At 40.2% G+C, this 20,199-nt stretch overlaps 1 protein-coding gene across 6 annotated transcripts in view; it reads right to left on the bottom strand.

Annotated features, from left to right (window-relative positions):
* sbf1 (SET binding factor 1) overlaps nt 1-20,199 on the bottom strand; it is a 44,509-nt gene that overhangs the window by 8,278 nt on the left and 16,032 nt on the right. For 2 of the 6 annotated variants that reach the window (XM_029825646.1, XM_029825647.1), the window contains exons 6-28: nt 19,428-19,505; nt 17,800-17,829; nt 13,066-13,171; nt 12,413-12,545; nt 12,188-12,296; nt 11,892-12,005; nt 9,071-9,145; nt 8,729-8,854; nt 8,537-8,665; nt 8,263-8,361; nt 6,902-7,109; nt 6,616-6,728; nt 6,371-6,520; nt 5,850-5,918; nt 5,546-5,707; nt 5,147-5,412; nt 3,695-3,867; nt 3,553-3,626; nt 1,907-2,099; nt 1,696-1,823; nt 1,284-1,459; nt 520-656; nt 92-299 (exon numbers count right to left, since the gene is read on the bottom strand). In XM_029825646.1, coding sequence (XP_029681506.1) covers nt 92-299; nt 520-656; nt 1,284-1,459; nt 1,696-1,823; nt 1,907-2,099; nt 3,553-3,626; nt 3,695-3,867; nt 5,147-5,412; nt 5,546-5,707; nt 5,850-5,918; nt 6,371-6,520; nt 6,616-6,728; nt 6,902-7,109; nt 8,263-8,361; nt 8,537-8,665; nt 8,729-8,854; nt 9,071-9,145; nt 11,892-12,005; nt 12,188-12,296; nt 12,413-12,545; nt 13,066-13,171; nt 17,800-17,829; nt 19,428-19,505 — 3,056 coding nt within the window. The remainder of the gene's footprint in view (nt 1-91; nt 300-519; nt 657-1,283; nt 1,460-1,695; nt 1,824-1,906; nt 2,100-3,552; nt 3,627-3,694; nt 3,868-5,146; nt 5,413-5,545; nt 5,708-5,849; nt 5,919-6,370; nt 6,521-6,615; nt 6,729-6,901; nt 7,110-8,262; nt 8,362-8,536; nt 8,666-8,728; nt 8,855-9,070; nt 9,146-11,891; nt 12,006-12,187; nt 12,297-12,412; nt 12,546-13,065; nt 13,172-17,799; nt 17,830-19,427; nt 19,506-20,199) is intronic. The other 4 variants (XM_011619849.2, XM_029825648.1, XM_029825649.1 and 1 more) reach the window with 4 other exon arrangements.

The following is a 20,199-nucleotide window of genomic DNA, read 5'->3' as shown; positions in this document are numbered from 1 at the left end:
TGAGGCACACACACACACACACACACAATTATTCAATAATAAATTGCAAGAGATATTGGCCAACATTACATCTGCATGTTATTTGTCTCACCTTCTGCAGACAGTGTACATCCTGTTGACAGTGGAAATCCTGAAAGGCTCATTCTTTGAGCGCGTCAGGCTGTTACTGAGGGTGCCTAGACCCAAGCGCTGGTAGTCACGGCAACAGGCGCGCTCGACAACATTGCTCATCGTTTGTCGATCCGATGAACGGATGGTGGATGACAGAGTGAGAGCAGTCTGGTCCACGTCCTCTGAAACTGCAGAGGCATGGGGCAGAACAGAGACATAGCTAAAATCATTTGTTTTCACAGCTACACTTTGACATTTTAAATGTAATGGACTGTACACAGATGTCGCAATCAAAAGTTGGAATTAGCCTGTAAAGATGACAAGGAAAAACGCAATAAAAGGAGGTAATAGGAGGAAGCCTGCCACCTGAAACCGATAGAAATGTAAAGACTGAAAGAACAGAATTACCAGAGATTTCATCCTCATCCAACTCTGACTGAAAGTTGCTCCTGTTCTCCCAATTTGGGGGAGAATACTTCTTTCTGGTCACATACTGGCGGCCAATAGTCCTTTTGGCACTCTTCACCAAGTTTTTTGAGAGTGTTCTGGGAAAAAGACAAAAATGAAAATTGTTTTAGAGACATACATGGACTCAATTTGCAGCAGTAAGTCACTAAATATCCAATTCCTTTTGGGTCTTCTAGGGTTTCTAATTATTTGCCCTGGCTCCAATTTTGCCTCTGTTCATAAACCATGGCTGTGAATGGAGTGTGGTGTTGTGATTTGAAATGCCTTGTTGCTGAAATCTAGTTTAATATAACTGAATTGAGGTGCTTAAGCATGCACACTCACACATGCAGTACTCTATTGGGAAAAAACAGGGCTGCCACATTTTCCACTGATGACCACCAAAGACTTTTCACAAGGTTCTTTCATTCTAGAAAGGGGATATGGACACACACACAGACAAAACCATTTCTCTGTGTGCGTGTGTGTGCACATGCATATGCACATGTAGTTGACTATTTTCATGTTCAGGCGTGAGGCTTGGAAAAGGGGATGTGACATTGTGGCTAGCAGACATTTACAGTAATTAGTATTGATCAAGTGACGTAAAATAAAACACTTCAAATATTATTCCAAATTTCATTTACGCAAATTAAAATGAACAATTAAAAGTTTTGATGCCACTGCTTCATTTTTCAAGTCAGTTTTGTTCTTTCTCTCCATACTTGAGTGACTGGTTTTTGTCCTTGGCCTTGTGCTCCACTACCATTTTCCCGCTTTGACCCACAGTAAAAGCGAATGTTCCCTGGACATGCTGAGGATATCGAAGCTTGTGCATGTGCTTTCTGAACACCTCAGCCAGGTCTGATGCAACCTCCTCATCGAATGCAATTTTCATCAGCTACAAAAGAAAGCAAAGATACGCCATGTCATGGTGGGATGCTAGGTAGAAATCAAGAAATGCTCGTCACTACTTTACATTTTCACTCTATATTTTCAAGTAATTTAGAGAATGTTGCGGTTAATCAGCTATATATATATATTTTTTAAATTATTTACTTTGCAAGGTACATTAGAAACAAACCAGATCATTGAAATAGACATCCATAATATAATACACTTTTTCTTGAAGAGTACCTGGAATGTGCAGGAGCGGAGCTGGAGCCCTTCCGAGACATACTGGTCCATTTGTAAAGATACCCCGATCCTCTTCTCCTTTGTGAGAGAGGCAATAGGGAATGAACGGGTCACCACCTGCTCGCCCACTGCAAGACAAAGACAAAAAACAACATTAGAATCAAGAAATTAACCAACAATTAAACTCGCAGTGGACTTTGTGAGCTCTCACCTAATGGGTCGATTGGTGTACCCCTGAAGATGAGCCTGTAGGTGGTGAGGAAGATGGCACCCTCAGAAGGGAGAAGAGGAGGGCCTCCCATCAATCCTGTGGCCTCCTCCCGGCCATCGGGGACCAAGTGGACCCGCATGGCGTCCATCACCAGCTCTTCACCAGGTAACAATGTAGGTCTCAACAGCTTGGGCTGCATAGAGAAAGGAGAGAGTAGAAGAGAGCAAAGGATTTCAACTGTGACAAATGGCAAAACAAATTGGAAATTTACTAATGTTGAGAGTGCTGATTATAATAAGTGATGTGCGAAATGGCAACATGCATCAAACAATACTAAAAATGTTCTCATGCTTCCAACACCATGCTGGGTTCACTGACTCACTGTTTGGAAAGGTTAGACACCTAAGATGGAAGTAAACTTATGCACGAAACATCAAATCAGTTGATCTTGGCCGTAAATAATTTTATAAACAGAAGATAAACATGCCTTTTCTTAAAACGATGCTTTGTTTGTACGGTGAGCGGTTTTAAATAATTGTATTTAAATTTTATCACTCGTTCCAAAGCTTAAAATCTAATGTGAAAGCTCATGTTAAGACTACCAGATCACTCAAGACACGTTTGCCTGTCTGAATAATGATTTCATGTCATGGGACTACTTAGAAAACTTTGTATGCTTGTGAGGTCCCAGAGATTGCGAAAGAATGCCAAATTTCATTGGCACTACTGTAACTGTTTGGTTTATAAGCTATTGCAAATACCTAATGCCACTAAATTCTGTGAAGTTTTGTGCTTTAGCTCAGCCCACACTTATCTAACAAGTCAACAACAGTCTACAGCAGGCATGGGCAAACTACGGCCCGGGGGCCCACACGCGGCCCGTTAAACGTTTTAATCCGGCCCGCCAAACTTGAAAAATTAAATGAATAAACCTTGTTAATGTTATATTTTCACTGCAATTCTGGTGTTTTCCCACTAGAAAAAAGACAGTCAGGAGGAGAGTGATGGTGATATGCTGAAGGATAACAGAACTTTCAGTGCTTTAAAATAGAAATGGTTATTAATTTTTTTTAAAAAGGCACATTTTATTCATTTGATTTTAAGTGTTTTAAGACTCATTCCAAAGTCAGATATTTTGTTGTAATGCTTCTCTTCATTTTCATTTGAAATTAAAGCACATGTTTTCTCCATATCCCAAGATGTGTATTTTTTCTCCAATGAGGTGAGGTTACCAAAGCACTCCATCCATCCATCTGCTCCTGGTCCGGCCCCTTTGTCAAATGTTAGAACCCATTGTGGCCCACGAATCAAAATGTTTGCCCACCCCTGGTCTACAGTATACTCAGAGTAAAAAAGGTTTTATGTTCTATTCTCAAGTCTTTAGTGAAATGACAAATGTTTTCAGCATAACCACTGCAGGTCACTGCAGCATCACCACTGAAGGCACTTAGTTGGCAAAACATGGAGAGCAATCACCCAGCATGCACTGCTCGGTCGTGCTGTGAGTAACACGCTGTCTCTGCCAGACAGATATACCTGCTGTGACACTGTGGGATGTAAGGAGTGGTGGAGAGGGGAGTGGGCGGGGCTGGCTGGGGCTCTGCAAGGCCTTTGTCCAGTGGAAGGTAAAAATAGGAATTGGTTACCTTTTGGATGGGAGGCAGCCTTTTACTCTCCCTGTGCACTGCGTCCAACGTCTCGATGTGCATCTGAACAATATCTGCAAAAAAAACGTTGGATAATAAGGTTAAGCTGATTTAATGTGGTGCTTTTATGAAGCCTCCATACCTGGTATCATGGTGTGGAGAGCCTTCAGGTGCTCATTGGTCACGCCGCTTTCATTGCACACTTTATCTACGAAGCGGTTAATGAAGCGCACCACAGAGTTAGCCACATCCGAGCTTTCAGCGTCCTCGAAACCGCTCTCTGTGTCGTAGCTTCCTGCCATGCTGCCTGCAATACTACAAGACAGGAATGCTTTGAGGAACTGTAGATGTATTAACAGCTGCAGAATTATGTTACAGGACAAAGCAAAGTGAACATGTGTGGTATAACTAAAAGGAACTTCAATGACTGAAAAAAAAAAGTTACTACTAAAGTTACTGGGGAAACGTTACTACAAAATAGTGGACTTTACACGATCAGGAGTTTGGGGGTCAATTACCGATCAGTGAGTTTAAATAATCACGATCCAATCAAGTGAGAGAGCAATATATCTATTTAAATAACTTTAATTAATTTCTTTTTTGTTATTTACTATACAGAGGAAATGAAAAGGTTCAACATCAATGACCTCTAGCGGGCATTCAAAACTGCCCAGATATAAGTTCAAAATTCAATCAGGAGAAGCCAAAATAACTTTTCCTATTCACTACTAAATAGGAAGTTGCATAAGCTACTTGGTGCACTCACTGATAAACTGAAAATTCCAAAACCGAAGTGCTTTAAACTGCATCATAGCATTGGATAATAAATACGTAGCAGAATGACATCAGCAGCGGTCGAACAATTTTATTTTTTTTTACTAATTAATAAATATAATATATACACTAGATAAATACATGTAATAAATACACAGACTGGTTGTTTGTTGATGTACTATTATGTCAATCATATTTAATTGAAAAATTAATTAATAATTAGCGTCATGTCTAGCTTCTTCAGTGTGATCACAAAGGATGATGGAATACTTTCGGTTAGGGAGCATAATTTTCCCAGTATTTTTCACAATGCATTATGGGATAATTGAGTGCGCTACATAGGATACAATGATCTGGACTTAACATTCGGACACTCCTGGAAAATGGTGTTAACTATATTGAGTGTACTAAAGAGGGGTGGTTTCGGACACAGCATATGTGACGGACAATTAAGTATTTTATTAATATTATTATATTAAGTATTTTCAAACTTGAATTACTGCCGCGCAACACCGTCACTAGCAAAGAAATGCCAGGGATGTCGGTGCAGTGAAACTTAACTGAGACAGATAAAGTAACTGAGTAACTGAGACAGATAAAACACATTTGATAAGTTAATTTAAATCAAATTGTTTCCTGATTTCATATTGGCCCTATACAGAATAGGTTATAACCTTCCTGCAAGTGTTTAAATCCCAAAATAAACACGTATCACAACAAATTTGACATATCTTCATATAGCATTCTGAACTTGATTCATTGTGGTTTTAATAGTTGTCTGTTGTTGTTTTATATATCGAGTGTCAATGCATGGCTGTACCTGTTTGTCACATAACTATTGCTGACACTCTCGACATCTCCTAGGCCAGAGCTCCTCAGGAGGCGGTTTTTACTGGTGTCTAGTGGCAGCAGCAGATAGCCCATCCTGTTGGCGTAGTGGATTGCCTGGCTGAACACTGTACTCTCCTCCTTCTGCACACGTTCAGCCTGCATTTCCTTGCTGAGAGTTGGCCACAGTCGGTTCTGCTCTGATGCCAGCTCCAAGGCACTAATTTCTCTCCTGCTAGCTGACCCATTCAGGAGTTCCTGACAGCCAAACAAAGGAATATTAATGATCTGAAGACAAAACTGCGCTTCACCCAGTTGGGACACAGCACTGAGGTGGCAAGATTTTCACTTTATTTATTTATGTGTTGAAGATGTTAAATGTGAGACTCACAGTGTTATTCTGCTGCTCTACTTCCTCTGTTTCTAAATACAGAGCTCTGATATGGTTCTGGACATCGCTGTAGAACATAGACTCCCAGAACTGCATTGTGGTCCACACCATGTGCTCTTGCACACAGCTGTAAGCAAACTGAGTAATGCCAGCTCCCAGTTTCTATTAGAGGGAAAAAAATAATTCTTATAAAGAAAATGAACACCAAATTAGCACTGCAATCAAAAACAGCCTCACCATAAGTAAGTTTGGACACAAAAATGTCTTGTGAGCTGTTGTTTTAAATTAAGTTGAAATAACTTACTCTGCAGAAGGCTGTGACCAGTGGAAGAAGGGCAGCTGCAATACCATGTTCATCAATATGGGAGCAGTCCTGGGCAAAAACACAGCAATAACTGATCCTAGAAATCATTACTTTTTTATAATTTAATATGTATGTAGGTTTTCTATAATACACACACACACATTTTGATTAATTACATTGGCATATTTCTTTTACCACACTTTGTCACAAAAATCAATCACATGTAATCTTTTCAATGTTTTCATTGATGATTTTCAAGTCATCTTAATTTGGTCCATTTTAATTCATAAAACAGACATGATCTGCAACAAAGGTAAAATATCTGTTGATTTTTGCTAACAGTAATTCAGAAATAGGTGTGAATGAAGGAAAGTGTCAATTGGAAATTGTCATCAAAGCTCAAGCACCTAAAAATACTGAGATATATTCAAATTATATACTTCTTGAATAAAGCAAACCAAATTAAAAATAAAACAAAAAGAAATCAGCCCAAAATTAAAAATGTTTATGACTGTATTAACCTGTAATGTGCAGTTCATCATCCGGACAATGTAGTCAAACTGTTGGTCATCCAGCACAGCTCGGTTCTGAAGGACATGTTGATTGAGCTCCTGGGTTAAACAAACCCGAGCTGCCCGACCTTTTAGTGCCCGCAAAACTGCTGGCATTAACTGAATGAAAGAACAGACCGAAGCAAAAAAAATATGAGTGGCTCCACTCCGACTACCGATACAGTCTTCAGCTCTTGAAGATTTGCTACTTTTACCTTCTTGGCCTCCAACATCTTATTCTCAAAGATGTATGTGATGCAGTTCCGGACCACCTCCAGTCTGCGGGCGCTGTTAGCGATCATGTTTCCATTTCTGTCTACAGTGTCTCCTGTAAGGACAGTGAGAAGACACATTCATAACTGCCGAAAAAGCCAAACTTTCCTAAACACACATTATGAGATAGGGCCAAGTGAGGTATTCACATAGGAAGTTGTTAGTATTAAAAAATTACCAAATTAAACATTAAGACAGTATCAGCTCTATAGACTTCACCCAACTCACCCAGTGGGGGTCCAGAAGGCACCATTCCCTTTAATTCTGCTTTCACTATAGGTGGGGATGTCTTGAGCTTGGCATCTGCATGGTCAATAAAGAGCTGCACTGTGACTTCATCCAGGCAAGGAAACAGTTTTTGATTCTGTGTCCTATTCTGGCCATTTTCGGAAGGGCGTGTGACTTTGTGCATTGCCACAGACGGGTACGGGTTTTCCTACGGGTAGCAAAAGATTACTGTGAGAAGACAATTCCAACAAAAATCAAATCAATATACTACCGTAATTTCCGGACCATAAGCCGCTACTTTTTTCTACACTTTAAACACTGCGGCTTATTCTACGGTGCGGCTTATTTATGTTTTTTTTCGTGGCGCACTATCACAACTATTGTAAATCAGTCATTTTTACTAACCCTCATCAACATGGAAAATACTAGAAGAAAAGCATATGATGCAGCTTTTAACTTAAAAGTTATCACTCTGGCGGTTGAGGAAGGAAATCGAGCTGCCGCGCGTAATCTTGGCATAAATTACTGTAATCAATGGCGAGAAGGTGGAGACGCCATCATAAAGAACTGATCCAAAGCAAAAAGACGACCAAAGCTTTTAGGAGTAAACATCGCAGGTGGCCCGAGCTTGAAAACGTTCTGGAAGACTGGGTCAACACACAGAGAGCAGGCGGCCGCGGTGTTTCTGCTGTACAAATCAGACGGAAGGCAAAAGCAATCGCCACCGCGATGAAAATAGAAGATTTTAGAGGTGGGCCATCGGGGAGTTTTAGATTGTTCATTGTTTGAGTAAAAAAGCATAAACAACGTAATTTGTGTGGAGCTGATACAAACGTATATTTCAAGGTAGCTGTGTTACAGACACCGTTAGAAGAAAAAAAAGCATTTACCGGTACAATATATTTGTTTATGTTGCTAAACGGATTAAATTAAAAGTTGAAAAATCCTGACGTGATGAAAATTGGATTTAAGGTCTCTGTATAAACATACAAGTGAAAAGCGTGTTGTTTGAAACCTGTTGTTTCTTACCTGTTTGTTTGTCACTCGTCAGTGACTCGTCTCTTACGATAATAAAAACATATACTGCTACTGAATGTTTTCGATCTAATTTTTCATATTACTACGTGGGATAGCTGCGGCTTAAAATCCGGTGCGGCTTGTATAAGTACAAAATTGATTTTCTTTCTAAAATTAGATTATGCGGCTTTTAATCAGGTGCGCTCTGTAGTCCAGAAATTACGGTATTTAAACCACAGGAGTGTGACAGGTTTGGAAACTCTGAAAATAGTGGAATGACAAACTATGCCAAAAGGTGAACAATGACCTGACTGACATGACAGAAAGTAAGTTCAACAACATACATTTTTGAAGAGCTGTTCTGCCAACTCTTTCACGTGATTAAATACTTTCTGCGGAGAGGTTTCTTCCTGTCGTATGCGTTCCACATGATTGGCTACCAGCTGTGGGAAAACATGACAAAAACAATATTTCATATTCATATAAAATGTAAAGACTTGATGTTTTTATTTCTATGTGGAATTGATGGTTGCATAAAAACTCCTACTGTAAGATTTCCAGAACTGGACAGTTACAGTGTTACAGTATATGGAATGGCTTTTGACCCATTAAACTTACATCATCAAACAGATCAATGGCTCTGTAGGGAGGCCCTCTCTCTGACACAAAGTCTGCAAATGCCATCCCATCCAACACCTTAATGAGAAAGTCATCTTCTGACAGTGACCTCTGACCCAGAAAGGCAGCCTGTGGACACAAATTTAGTTTTGAGATATTGTGTGCCCACACATATATGCATTATGACCATACCTTATGGAAGCGAATCACAGGCTCTGGGTGAATGCGAATAATATGTAAACACCAGCGGTAGCCTTGGAAGAGACGAGCAAACAACCACAGGAAAACACCACGGATCTCTTTATCCTGCAAAAAAGACTAATCAGGTTTAAAACCAAGTGCATACACATGATAAGACATTCACAAAAAGAAATAATAATGATTTTTTTTTTTTTAATGGCATGGCATCCCTTTTCATGAGTGTAAAATATGTCAGTGTGCCAAATTTACAAGCTTCAAATAGAAATATAAGTACATTATTTATATTTAGACAGGACCTTAAATGTTATTATTCCCTTAATATAAATTTCTTACCTGAATTTTGAGTGCAGATGGTTGTGTAGAGGGTGGAAACGCATGGTCAGCTACTTCCAGCTCTGGATCTAAAACCTACAACAAACATGAAGCAAACAATGATGACAGCATAGTGATGACCCCCAGCCAAGCACCTGTTCTAATTTGGATTAGCTATAAATGCAATTTTCATTCTGGTTTTTAAAAAAGTTCTTAATATGAAAATAAAAGTAATACACTCCTATTTAAACAAATTTCAGTAATGCATTTTATACACTTTATTTTTACAGTATTTTCTACAGTTATGAAATTCTGAAAATCTCAAACATTTCTAGAAGAAACACATTATACATGTAACAATAATCAATAATTACTTTAACCCAGTACTTTTAATTACGGTACTTAATGATTCACACCAGATATTTGGGAACATATTGTAATCCTTAACTACCTGTTATACATTAACAGTTTGTTGCAGCAAGAATGGAAATTTGATGGATACATTGCCCAAAGCTATCTGTTGATTCTAATGATGCATCATGCTACCTGGAATTACAGGAAGACAACCTGCATTTTATTTTAAAAAGCAACTGTGGCAAGGGAATACTTCCTTTTAACCAGAAAAAACCTTGAGATCCTTATTCCTGATGTTGCTGTCAAGGGACTGCCATATGCATCAATACAGCCATTTTGACCACCAACACAATGTTTGGCTAGTTCACCATCATCTGTTTGTCTATATCTGAAGTCCAAAGTATCCTTGCTTGGTCATTCTCCACCACCTTTGGAGGTGTGTCGCACTTTGACCTTGGAGTTTCCAGTCCAAATTTGGTACTGATGGTCCTGTAGACTATGCTATTCTGTGTGTGTTAGATCCTGCTTCGATTGTTCTTTTACTCATAGTCTGTCCGTGTGCTGCCATGATCAGTGCTTCTGTGCTGTCTTTTAGTCTAGCATTTCCAGCCATTGGTAGGATTACCTCGTCCTTGACCTCCCTCATTTTGCTTCTTGTTCACCCTCTGGATGATGAATTGGGGTGGAGCCCTCCATGCATTGTGAGGAGCTATCTCTTTATGTCAGTGGCTTCTATCTTTACCTTTGGCCATTTTATTATACTATTGTGGTGACTGGCAGGGCATAAGTGTTTGTGACTTTGTTCTTGCATGCAATGTTGATCTATGGAATTTCTAGGGTTTACAGAGAATTTTCAGAAAAAAGACAAAAATTCCATGTTGTTCTTAGAGGTTAGAGTGGAAGACTTGGTTGAGATGATAGAAAGGCAACAGCAAATCAAGTATCCAATCATTACAATGAAGGAATGCACACTTCCCACTCTGAATGCACAACACTTCAAACCGTGATGAAGACCACACCGGGTGCCACCCATGTCAGCTAGGAGCAGGAAAGTGATGCTATGCGAACTGGCTCACAAAAATTGGACAGTGGTAGACTGGAAAAACGTTGCCTGGGTTTTGATATGTCAGACTGTTGATGCAGATGGTAGTATCAGAATTTGGAGTAAACAACATGCAAGCATGGAGCCATTCTTGTACCAAACAGTAGTGCTGGTGTAATAGTGTAGGGGATATTTTCCTGGCACACTTTGGGACCCTAACTGAATATGTTACTGAACTTGTCCATCCTTATATAACCACAGTGGACTGTCTTCTGGTGGCTACTTCCAGCAGGATAATGCACCATGTCAAAAAGCTCAGATCATCTCAAACTGGTATTCTGAGCCTGACAATGAGGTCACTGTTCTCCAATGGCCACCACAGCAAATGACACATGATGCATGCATGACACTATCATGTCAACATGGACCACTGAGAAATTATACCACCACCTTGTTGAATCTATGGCAAAACTAGGTTTTGACTAATCTAATCAAAACCTTTAACTAGCAGCCGTACCTAATAAAGTGGTCAGTGAGTGTATATTACAAATTTGAAAATAATTTTGACAGTCAACGTCTCAGTGAGCCTGCGAGGCAGACTCCTTACAGCTATCAACCCTGTTGTCTGCAGTTCTATTATTTTGTTTACTTCCAATGATGGCTGAAGAGAAACTATCTGAAGTCCACAACAAGCTGATAATGCATTATTTAAGAACAGATTAATTAATCAATTTTGGAATGGCTATTAATGCACATCATGTGCAACAATTGGGTGTTTAATACTCTGAGTCCTATGTGAGTGTCAGTCAAATGAGTCAAATGTTCTTTATCAGATGTTGCACGTGTCTGTAAGCACTTGAGTTTACGAAGCAAAACAGCAAAGTCCCAGTAGGAAGTAGGAAAAAGGTATTCATTAATATGATGGAAGAAGGAAACTAAATAGTCACTTGTTTCCAGAAAGACAGATTTTCTCAGAAGAGGATGCTATGTTATTAGAATTACGCAGTCCCTGATATGCTGATATGGATTTTACTGGGGAGATAAAATGTAACTACATCCTTGATTAAATGACAGGTTTTATTGTATTTTTTTATATTTACTGTAAAACAGCAACCTATCATTATATGGAGGCTGTATCTCAACAGACAGACAGTTGTATATTTTGACTGGGCTGTGTCATTACAGGAACTCTGGAGCATGATTTGATAATGGATACAATTCCTTAAAAATTTGTAGACCTGATGGTGGGGCAATCCTTAAGGCCTTGTCAGAGCATTGGTGAAGGTGCAGCGGGACACCAAACCATTCAAGGAAAGCCACACAAACACAAGGAGAGCTTAACTAATTCAAGACAGAGCTGTAGCTTGCAGTCAATGATTTCTAGGTATTAGGTCAAACCAATATACCACTGTATTACCCAAAGATAGGATTGGATGCAGTTCTTACCATTGACAGAGCAGTCTGGGTCTGCTGTAGGAGGGGTTCAGGCAACAGGGAAATGTGGACACACTCAGGGATGGTCACTGTGCCACCATCTAGGTCAGCAATGATCACATCCAACTGAAAATGTAGAAAAACATATTTCACCTCCGCATAAAAGAACAATGACATATAAGATACATACTCTGACAAATAATGCTGCATATCTCAGGAAACTATATAAAATAATCAAATGCAATGTTGCCCACCCTGACCCAGCATAGTGTGCTGCTTAATAATTTTGCATATGATGATAAACCCACCAGTTCTTGTGTCTCCGAACGGAAGAAAGAATTCACACCAATAATGAAGGGGGTGGGACTGCTCAGGACTTCTAAAAGCTTTCCAGGCAGGATGGGAACATAGGTGAAGCTGGAAGGACAACAGAGAAAATGTGATAAATGTGTTTATGGCTTTAGCCCACTGTAGTGAAAATTGTAATAAAACAGTCGAATAAAACAGTGCAGACATGATGAGCAGAAACATACCTGTATTTGAGGGGAAACATAATGGCTAGAAGCCCTCGACAGGCATCTGACAGTCTCTGGTAGCTGCTGGACAAGAAGAGGATCTTATGCTCCGTCAGGGCAGCACAGAACAGGTACAATACGTTCACTATACCTAAGGGAGAAAGATGCATGTTAAATATCAGCGAGAAGAGGAAAACACTAAAGGCATTTACTGAGGATTTATTTTTTGTATTACTGACAGGAATGATTTCTGTTTTCCAAAAAGGTTATTAAAAATATTTTGTTTTTCTAAATTGTCCACAGAAGTCTAGGAAATATATAATCAATTCAGAGTTGACTCTACTGTTTTACTGTGAAAATGTGTCAATTTTTTTAAAAAGGTCATATTAGGACCTAAACACTACAAAGTCTATAATAAAGTATTTGTCTGATTTGGTTAAACAACATTTTCCTGAAATAAAACTGTCAGTTTGGAAGCGGAAAACTCTACCAAGTATTTTCTCAAATGTGCAGATGACTATTGACTGACTTTGTCATAACTGGTAAATCAACATATAGTCATCTATTTACATCTTTTCTTGGAAAATTTGCCACATTTATTAACTCAACCCCCCCCCCCTTCCCCAAAAAAAAACACTTCATGGAAGGAATAGGGACGATAGTATACTGACCAAGCTGTTTGAAGAGCTGAGCCACACTGCTGCCACTGACTGGAAGTGAATCGTCAGTAGGGGTTTGGATCACCTGCCGATCCCCAGCACCCAAGGTTATCGTCCTCTATATTTTGAAAAGAAAGAGAAAAGCACTGGTGATCCTCAGAAAATCTGGCAAAACAGCAGGGTTTTAATCAGCAGCATTTGTCCGGAGAGCAGCGCGAGTCAGAGACAGCCACATGAAGAGTCCGAGAAGCTTAGCAGGTACAGTGGGACGTCAACTTACGAACGTCCCTACATGCGTAATTTTCAGGTTACGAAACGTCTCAAAGGGAAAATATTTCCTCTTGTTACGAAAGAAATTTCAGGATACGAAAGGAAAAAATACTCTACCGCTGCTACTGGCAACTCGCGGAGTTTAGCGAACTTAAACATGCTTGTAGCTGCTCTGCCATTGGCTATCGCCTAGCATTTTCCTGTCATCCCATTGGCTAGGAGGGACGTCAATATGTACAAGTTTATGTGTATCCCAGTGTCGCCTTCGTTTAACTTTAATGTAAGATTAGCCTGTAATAAAGTTTATTTTGTTCCTGGAGAAGCCTTGCACTGAATTTCTACATTTATTGTGCGGTAATCTAATTGTAACATGTATTTGTTACATGTTTTGATGCATTTTTATGATTTATAAAAAAAATTATGTCCGAATTTTTGGGGGCTTGGAACGGATTAGGGCATTTACATGGAAAACACATCTCTACTTACGTAATTTTCAGGTTACGAAACAACTTCCGGAACCAATTAATTTCGTAAGTAGAGGTCCCACTGTACATGACAAATTAAAACAAGCCATTCTCACTAGTCAGGACATGATCGGAGCAGAGCAAGACTCCATGCCAATGACTGTAAAACAAAACCGGCACCATCATGTTGTGCTTTCAGATAATTCCCAACATGAATAGGAGGTTATCATGCATAATCCATTTTCCACTGTGCACAATTTGAAGCATGATGAGAGTAAGAATTATGATTAGATTCATTTAAGATGTAGTAAAACGTTTTTATAATCTGATGTTGTGACAATTGCAACAATTTATCTTTTCATTATGTGATTTTAAAAGAAAACACAAAATTGTTCTATACTCTGTCTAATCTGGCAATGTGGTACGCATAACTAAACTAAGATACACCTAAAATTCAAGTCTGCAACAGGCAAAACAACCAATAAAATGTATGTGTGTATTATTATGGTATTTCTTTTTAATGTTGTAGACTAAAATGAAATTCAGGAACTTTTTTTTTTATTTGAATTTGTACAAAGTAACAGAATAACAATGTAGTACTTGCATCAGAAGTTGATTTACAGATTTATTGTCATGCTCTCTATAACAGCAGTAACCACGCCAGTGAACATATGGCAAGCTTTTGGCAGATCAATACCGCGATCCAACATCTAATCAAGTAACATCCGTTCATTAGATTTAGTTTTGACAAGATGGAAGGGCATGTTATAAACATGAACTTCTCAGTTTGCATGTTATGTGTGTATGTGTCACTAAACTTAACTAAACTGACTAAAATATTCTGCTGATTCTAACGTGCTGTACCTCTAGGTTCCTCTATATTACTCACACACACACATATATGTATATAAAATCTCTTCCTCGCCCTCCTGAGCGGTGCCTCCTTCCTTCAGACTCGGGTCCTCTACCAGAGGCCTGGGAGTCTGAGGGTTCTGCGCAGGATCTTAGCTGTTCCTAGGACTGCGCTCTTCTGGACAGAGATCTCTGATGTGGTTCCTGCTATCTGTTGGAGCCATCTACTAAGGTTGGGTGTTACTGCCCCTAGTGTCCCAATCACTACTGGGACCACTGTTGTCTTCATGCCCCACATTCTCTCTATCTCCTCCTTCAGCCCTTGGTACTTCTCCAGCTTCTCGTGTTCCTTCTTCCTGATGTTGCTATCACCTGGGATTGCTACATCTATCACCACCACTGTCTTCTGGTGTTTATCCACCACCACAATGTCAGGCTGGTTGGCCACCACCATCTTGTCAGTCTGGATCTGGAAGTCGCACAGGATCTTGACCTGCTTGTTCTCCAGCACTTTCGGGGGTGTCTCCCACCTGGACCATGTCCAGTCCATACTTAGTGCAGATGTTCCTGTACACTATGCCAGCCACCTGGTTATGCCGCTCCATGTATGCCTTGCCTGCTAACATCTTGCACCCTGCTGTGATGTGCTGGACTGTCTCAGGGGCATCTCCACACAGTCTGCACCTGGGGTCTTGTCTGGTATCTATTTCTCTGGTGCTCAGGGCCTGTTCTTGTGCAGCCATGAGTAGTGCCTCTGTGCTGTCTTTCAGTCCGGCCTTTGTCAGCCACTGGTATGTTTTCTCGACTTTCTCAATTTGTCAGTGGTATATTCCATGCAGGGGCTTGTCCTTCCATGATAGCCCCTCAGGTTCCTCCTCCTTGGTGGGCTTTTGTTGCCTGAGGCATTCACTCAGCAGTGGGTCAGTGGGGGCCATCTTCTTGGTGTACTCTCAAAGGCTTGTTGCTTCCTCCTGGACAGTAGTTCGGACACTTACTAGTTCTCGGCCCCCTTCCTTTCGCTTCCTGTACAGCCTCAGGACACTGGACTTAGGGTGAAACCCTCCGTGCATGGTGAGGAGCTTCCTTGTCTTGATGTCATTGGCTTGTATCTCTTCCAGTGGCCAGGGTATTATGCCAGCAGGGTATCTGATTACTGGCAGGGCATAGGTGTTTATGGCCTGGATCTTATGCTTACGATTTAGCTGACTTTTCAGTACCCGTCTTAACCTCTGTAGGTATTTGGCTGTAGCTGACCTCCTAGCTGCCTCCTCATGGTTACCATTTGCCTGTGGGATCCCCAGGTATTTGTAGCTGTCCTGCAGATCTGTGATGTTCCCTTCAGGTAGGTCAACCCCATCAGTTGCGATCACCTTTCCTCTTCTAGATACCATCGGCCCACATTTGTCTAGCCCGAATGACATCCCGATGCCCTTGCTGTAGATCCTAGTGAGGTGAATCAGAGAGTCGATGTCACACTCGTTCTTGGCATACAGCTTGATGTCATCCATGTAGAGGAGGTGGCTGGCGGTTGTTCCACTTCGGAAATGGTACCCATAGCCACTCTTGATCTTAGCCGCTATGATGCCTGATAGAAGCTTCTATGTGGTGCTGAGGCAGGTTATGGACCGGTAGTTGGACGGTATTGTGCCCTTCTGGGGGTCCTTCATTATGAGGACTGTCCGGCCTTGGGTTAGCCACTCTGGGTGGTCCCCTGATGTTAGCAGCTGGTTCATCTGTGCTGCCAGGCGTTCATGGAGTGCAGTCAGCTTCTTAAGCCAGTAGGCATGGATCTTATCGGGCCCTGGTGCTGTCCAGCTCTTTATTTTGGACACTCTTGTTTGGATGTCTGCTAAGGTGATGACAACTGAGTCTTGTTCTGGGAGTTGGCTGTGCTCAGTCTATAGGTCTTGCAGCCATTGGGCATAGTGTTGTGCGTTGCCTCTTTCTCCCAGATACTCTTCCAGTATTGTTCCGTCTCAGCCCTGGGGGGGTCTGTTGTCATCTTGTTGCCCTGCCATTGAGAGTAGACCTTTGCCGGGTTGGTGGAGAACACCCTGTTTATCCTCCTTTCCTCTACTTCTCTTGTGTACCTCTTTAGTCGGGTAGCCAGGGCTGTGAGCCTTTGCTTAGCAGTCTCCAGTGCCTCGGGTATGGACAGTTTGTTGTATTTCTTGGGCCGCTCTGTCCTTGGATTCACGCCTCTACTACTACTTTTGCCTCTAGCCTTCTCCTCCATGGGGCCATTTGCTCCTCATGGCTATTCATGCTCTTCATCTTATAGCCAAGCATCTGTAGGATTACCGTTGCCGCTGCATACATCAGCTGATTGGTCTCAGCGATGGTAGTGGTAGGGATGGTTGACAGTGCCGTGTTCATGTCCTCCAGTAGAGATTTGTGTGTTAACCTTGGCAGGGAGGTAGTTCCCCCAGGACTTCATGATTCTTTCTCTTAGGCAGGGAGGTAGTTCCCCCAGGACTTCATGATTCTTTCTCTTAGGTCAGCTGCCCTTGTCCCAATTCCGTCTGTCATTGGGGCTTTGTACCCAATCTCGATATCACACTGGCCTAGCATCCTGGCTCCCCCTTGCCGTAGCATATTTGTACCGTGGGTGAGGCACATCTCAGGCAATCTCTAGCTGTGATAGCAGCTTCTTATTGCGGATATTTGAACACTGAGCTAAGAGCTGCTTCTTAGTCAGTGAACATTACATTAAATTATTTGTGTTAATTACAAGATGGACAAAAGGCTGTTCAAGCAAAATTGTGGTTTGGAAACATTAATGATTGTTGGGAGAAAGAGCAAAAGAAATGTCTCAATAATATAGAAGACACATATCATCAATGAAATTTCACAAAGGCTCAATCAACTCCAGAGAGGGACATGTCTGCCTGTCTTTGCACCCTCATTGTAGTGTAGTGTTAAATCTGTGAGTTGAAACTTAGTTTTAATCCTCAACACCAGTTTTATATGGTTTGATCAGTTGTGGGTTAATCAGTTGTGGGTTAATCAGTTGTGAGTTGATCAGTTGTGGGTCACAAAGAGAGTAAACTAAAGAGCATGTTCATTTGATTTCCTGTCAAAAGGAGATGCACTGATTGGCAAGGAAGCTTGGAGCTGATTGGTGGAAAGGGAATAATGAAACAAAGTAAAGCTGGCATACCAAACTTTCTTCTTGCTCTTCTTGACCCGGCTAAAAGGCACACACAAACACATTTGTGCACACCATAGAACAGGACAAATGTTAGAATAGCAATTGGGGCACAGAAGGCCCAAAACCAACAACATGGCAAAAATGTATTGCTGAAAAAAACAATAATAGAATCATCCAAAACCAAGCACCGAAAAGACGCAAGAGGGTCAAAATGTCAAATGCGAAATAATGACATGACATACACGGGCAAAATAAAAAAAAAAAGGTCACCACTTAGCATACAGCATCAACAAATAGAGAGAAAGAGTGTGACCACAAAGAAATAAATAACTAGGATTGCCCCAATACTAAATATACTGCCAATCTAATCCACAGCTGACTTAAAGTAGGCCAGCATTACATTTATTAATACCAAAGCATGTATGTTTTACAGAGGAATTACACAAAAAAAGCCCACATCCTAGCTGTTCCTTGAAACAATTATATTCAAGAAGTAGGCCTATAACGCAAATAACTGGAGCCATTAGTAGGTAGTGGCCAGATCTACAGTTCTGCTCACTGGTCAGAAAAAAACAGAGACTAAACAAATCATCAGTTTTTAAAATAATGTTCATGCTTAAAATAACTACAAAATAAAAACTTTGCAGTTGTGTTCTAACCTGCACTGAGAAGTGCCGCAATCTAGACCCATTTACAGTCTATATCAACAAGAAGCTGCACACACAACATGGCAAAGTACTGCCCCAGATGGTGTACCACCACCATACGGCAAAACCAAATTTGACCTTAAACAATAACACCATTGATGTCAAAATATTAGGTTGTTTTATTTAATAAATATTTATTAAGGTTCGTTTTTTTAAAGTAAGCTTTGCTTTCTTTTGTGCTAGCATAGCTTGACAAGCCTCTGCTAGTCAAGACTTTCTGTCCTTTGCAACCACCTTTGATTACAAACAGTATAAGGCGTTTTTGTTCCTCAGAGCCGATCCGACACTGTTAAAAAGGCTTGTATTCAACCCTATCCGTTATTTTGAATCAGATCGGAACAATATAAATAACATCAATAAAATTCCATGTCGGAAAGGCATTATTTTAAGTTTAAGTTTGCTTTGTATCTCTGTTTTTAGATGTGTCTCAGTGGGTGAGCAGAGCTGCACATTATGCATTACATTACATTATGCATTGTTGTTTGGGCATTGTTGTTTGGGTCGATGTGTGTTAATACTGATTATATGTTTTATAGAGATGCTGTGCTGCCAAAGAGGAGGCCATCTGCCATCCCATATGCTCACCCAGTAACAGAATTAAGACCTGCCAAGCAACTGGTTTAAATGTGTGGGTTTATGTTTGGTCTCAGAATTAATCAACATGAAATATCATAAATTGTTATACTTGATTATTACATAAATATTGAAAGAGAGGAAAAAGAAAATGAAATACATGACACCCTGTTTAATCAAAATAGAGATATAATGAGGATGTCAAAAAGAGATAACGCACCGGCAATCACACAATTTGAAGAGATTGTACAAAAGGGCACATACAATAAAGAAAATAAGTTTGGTCATTTCGATTAAAATAATCAATAGAACTCAGCAGGTTGTTGATTTGTAGAAGCTGCAGAGTAATAATGTTACCTTGAGACAAGCAAGGAGCCAGTGACAGGCCAGGGCCTGAGGAATCTTTTCTAAACTACAAACTGGGGACTCATTTATCTGTAACAAAGAGGAACCAATGGTACAGTAGAGTGCATATAAAGAAACAACTGGATAATAGCATCCCAAAACCTCATAGGGTCCAAATAATTTCAGAAAATAAGCACATATTTGTGTACGAAAAAATAAAAACTTGCAACAGCATCCTTAAAACAATTACTTAATTTAGCTACTTTCATAAATGTAGCCAGACTGATGACAATGAATATATGTAAAAATGTATATGAAAGAAAAATGCAGCAACAAGACACCATTTTAATCCTAATACAGCCATGCTCCACCAACAGGTTAAAATAATCGATCTTTTTTTTAAGTATTAAAAAGGTATTTCTGAGAAGATATGTTATATTAAATGAATTTCATATGTTTGTAATTGATAATATTAGTAATTTCATTACTGTAAAACATTTTTGATAACTGGTTCAAAAGTGTAAAGCAGTATCAAACCTTGTGTTCCAACAACATTTTACAGGACTGTTTCCCAGTACCAGTAGGTTCACAGCAATTGCTGAAATCGTGCAAAAGTGCCAAGACTAACTGTTATAAGGTGTCTGAGTTCCTCATCCAAAAAAACACTTCAAATATCTGCTTTACAACCAAGTCTGTGACTAAATTACTGCTGCATTAAGCAAACATAGATGAATGTTGAGCAGCGCAACCTGTTAAACCTTGCTCTCTATGCTAAAAGCAGTGT

The sequence above is a fragment of the Takifugu rubripes genome, chromosome 18 (genome assembly GCF_901000725.2).
Source record: "Takifugu rubripes chromosome 18, fTakRub1.2, whole genome shotgun sequence".
In the NCBI taxonomy this organism is placed as follows: Eukaryota; Metazoa; Chordata; class Actinopteri; order Tetraodontiformes; family Tetraodontidae; genus Takifugu; species Takifugu rubripes.
The sequence above is the reverse complement of the archived record's forward strand: the minus strand, read 5'-3'. Positions and strand labels throughout refer to the sequence as shown.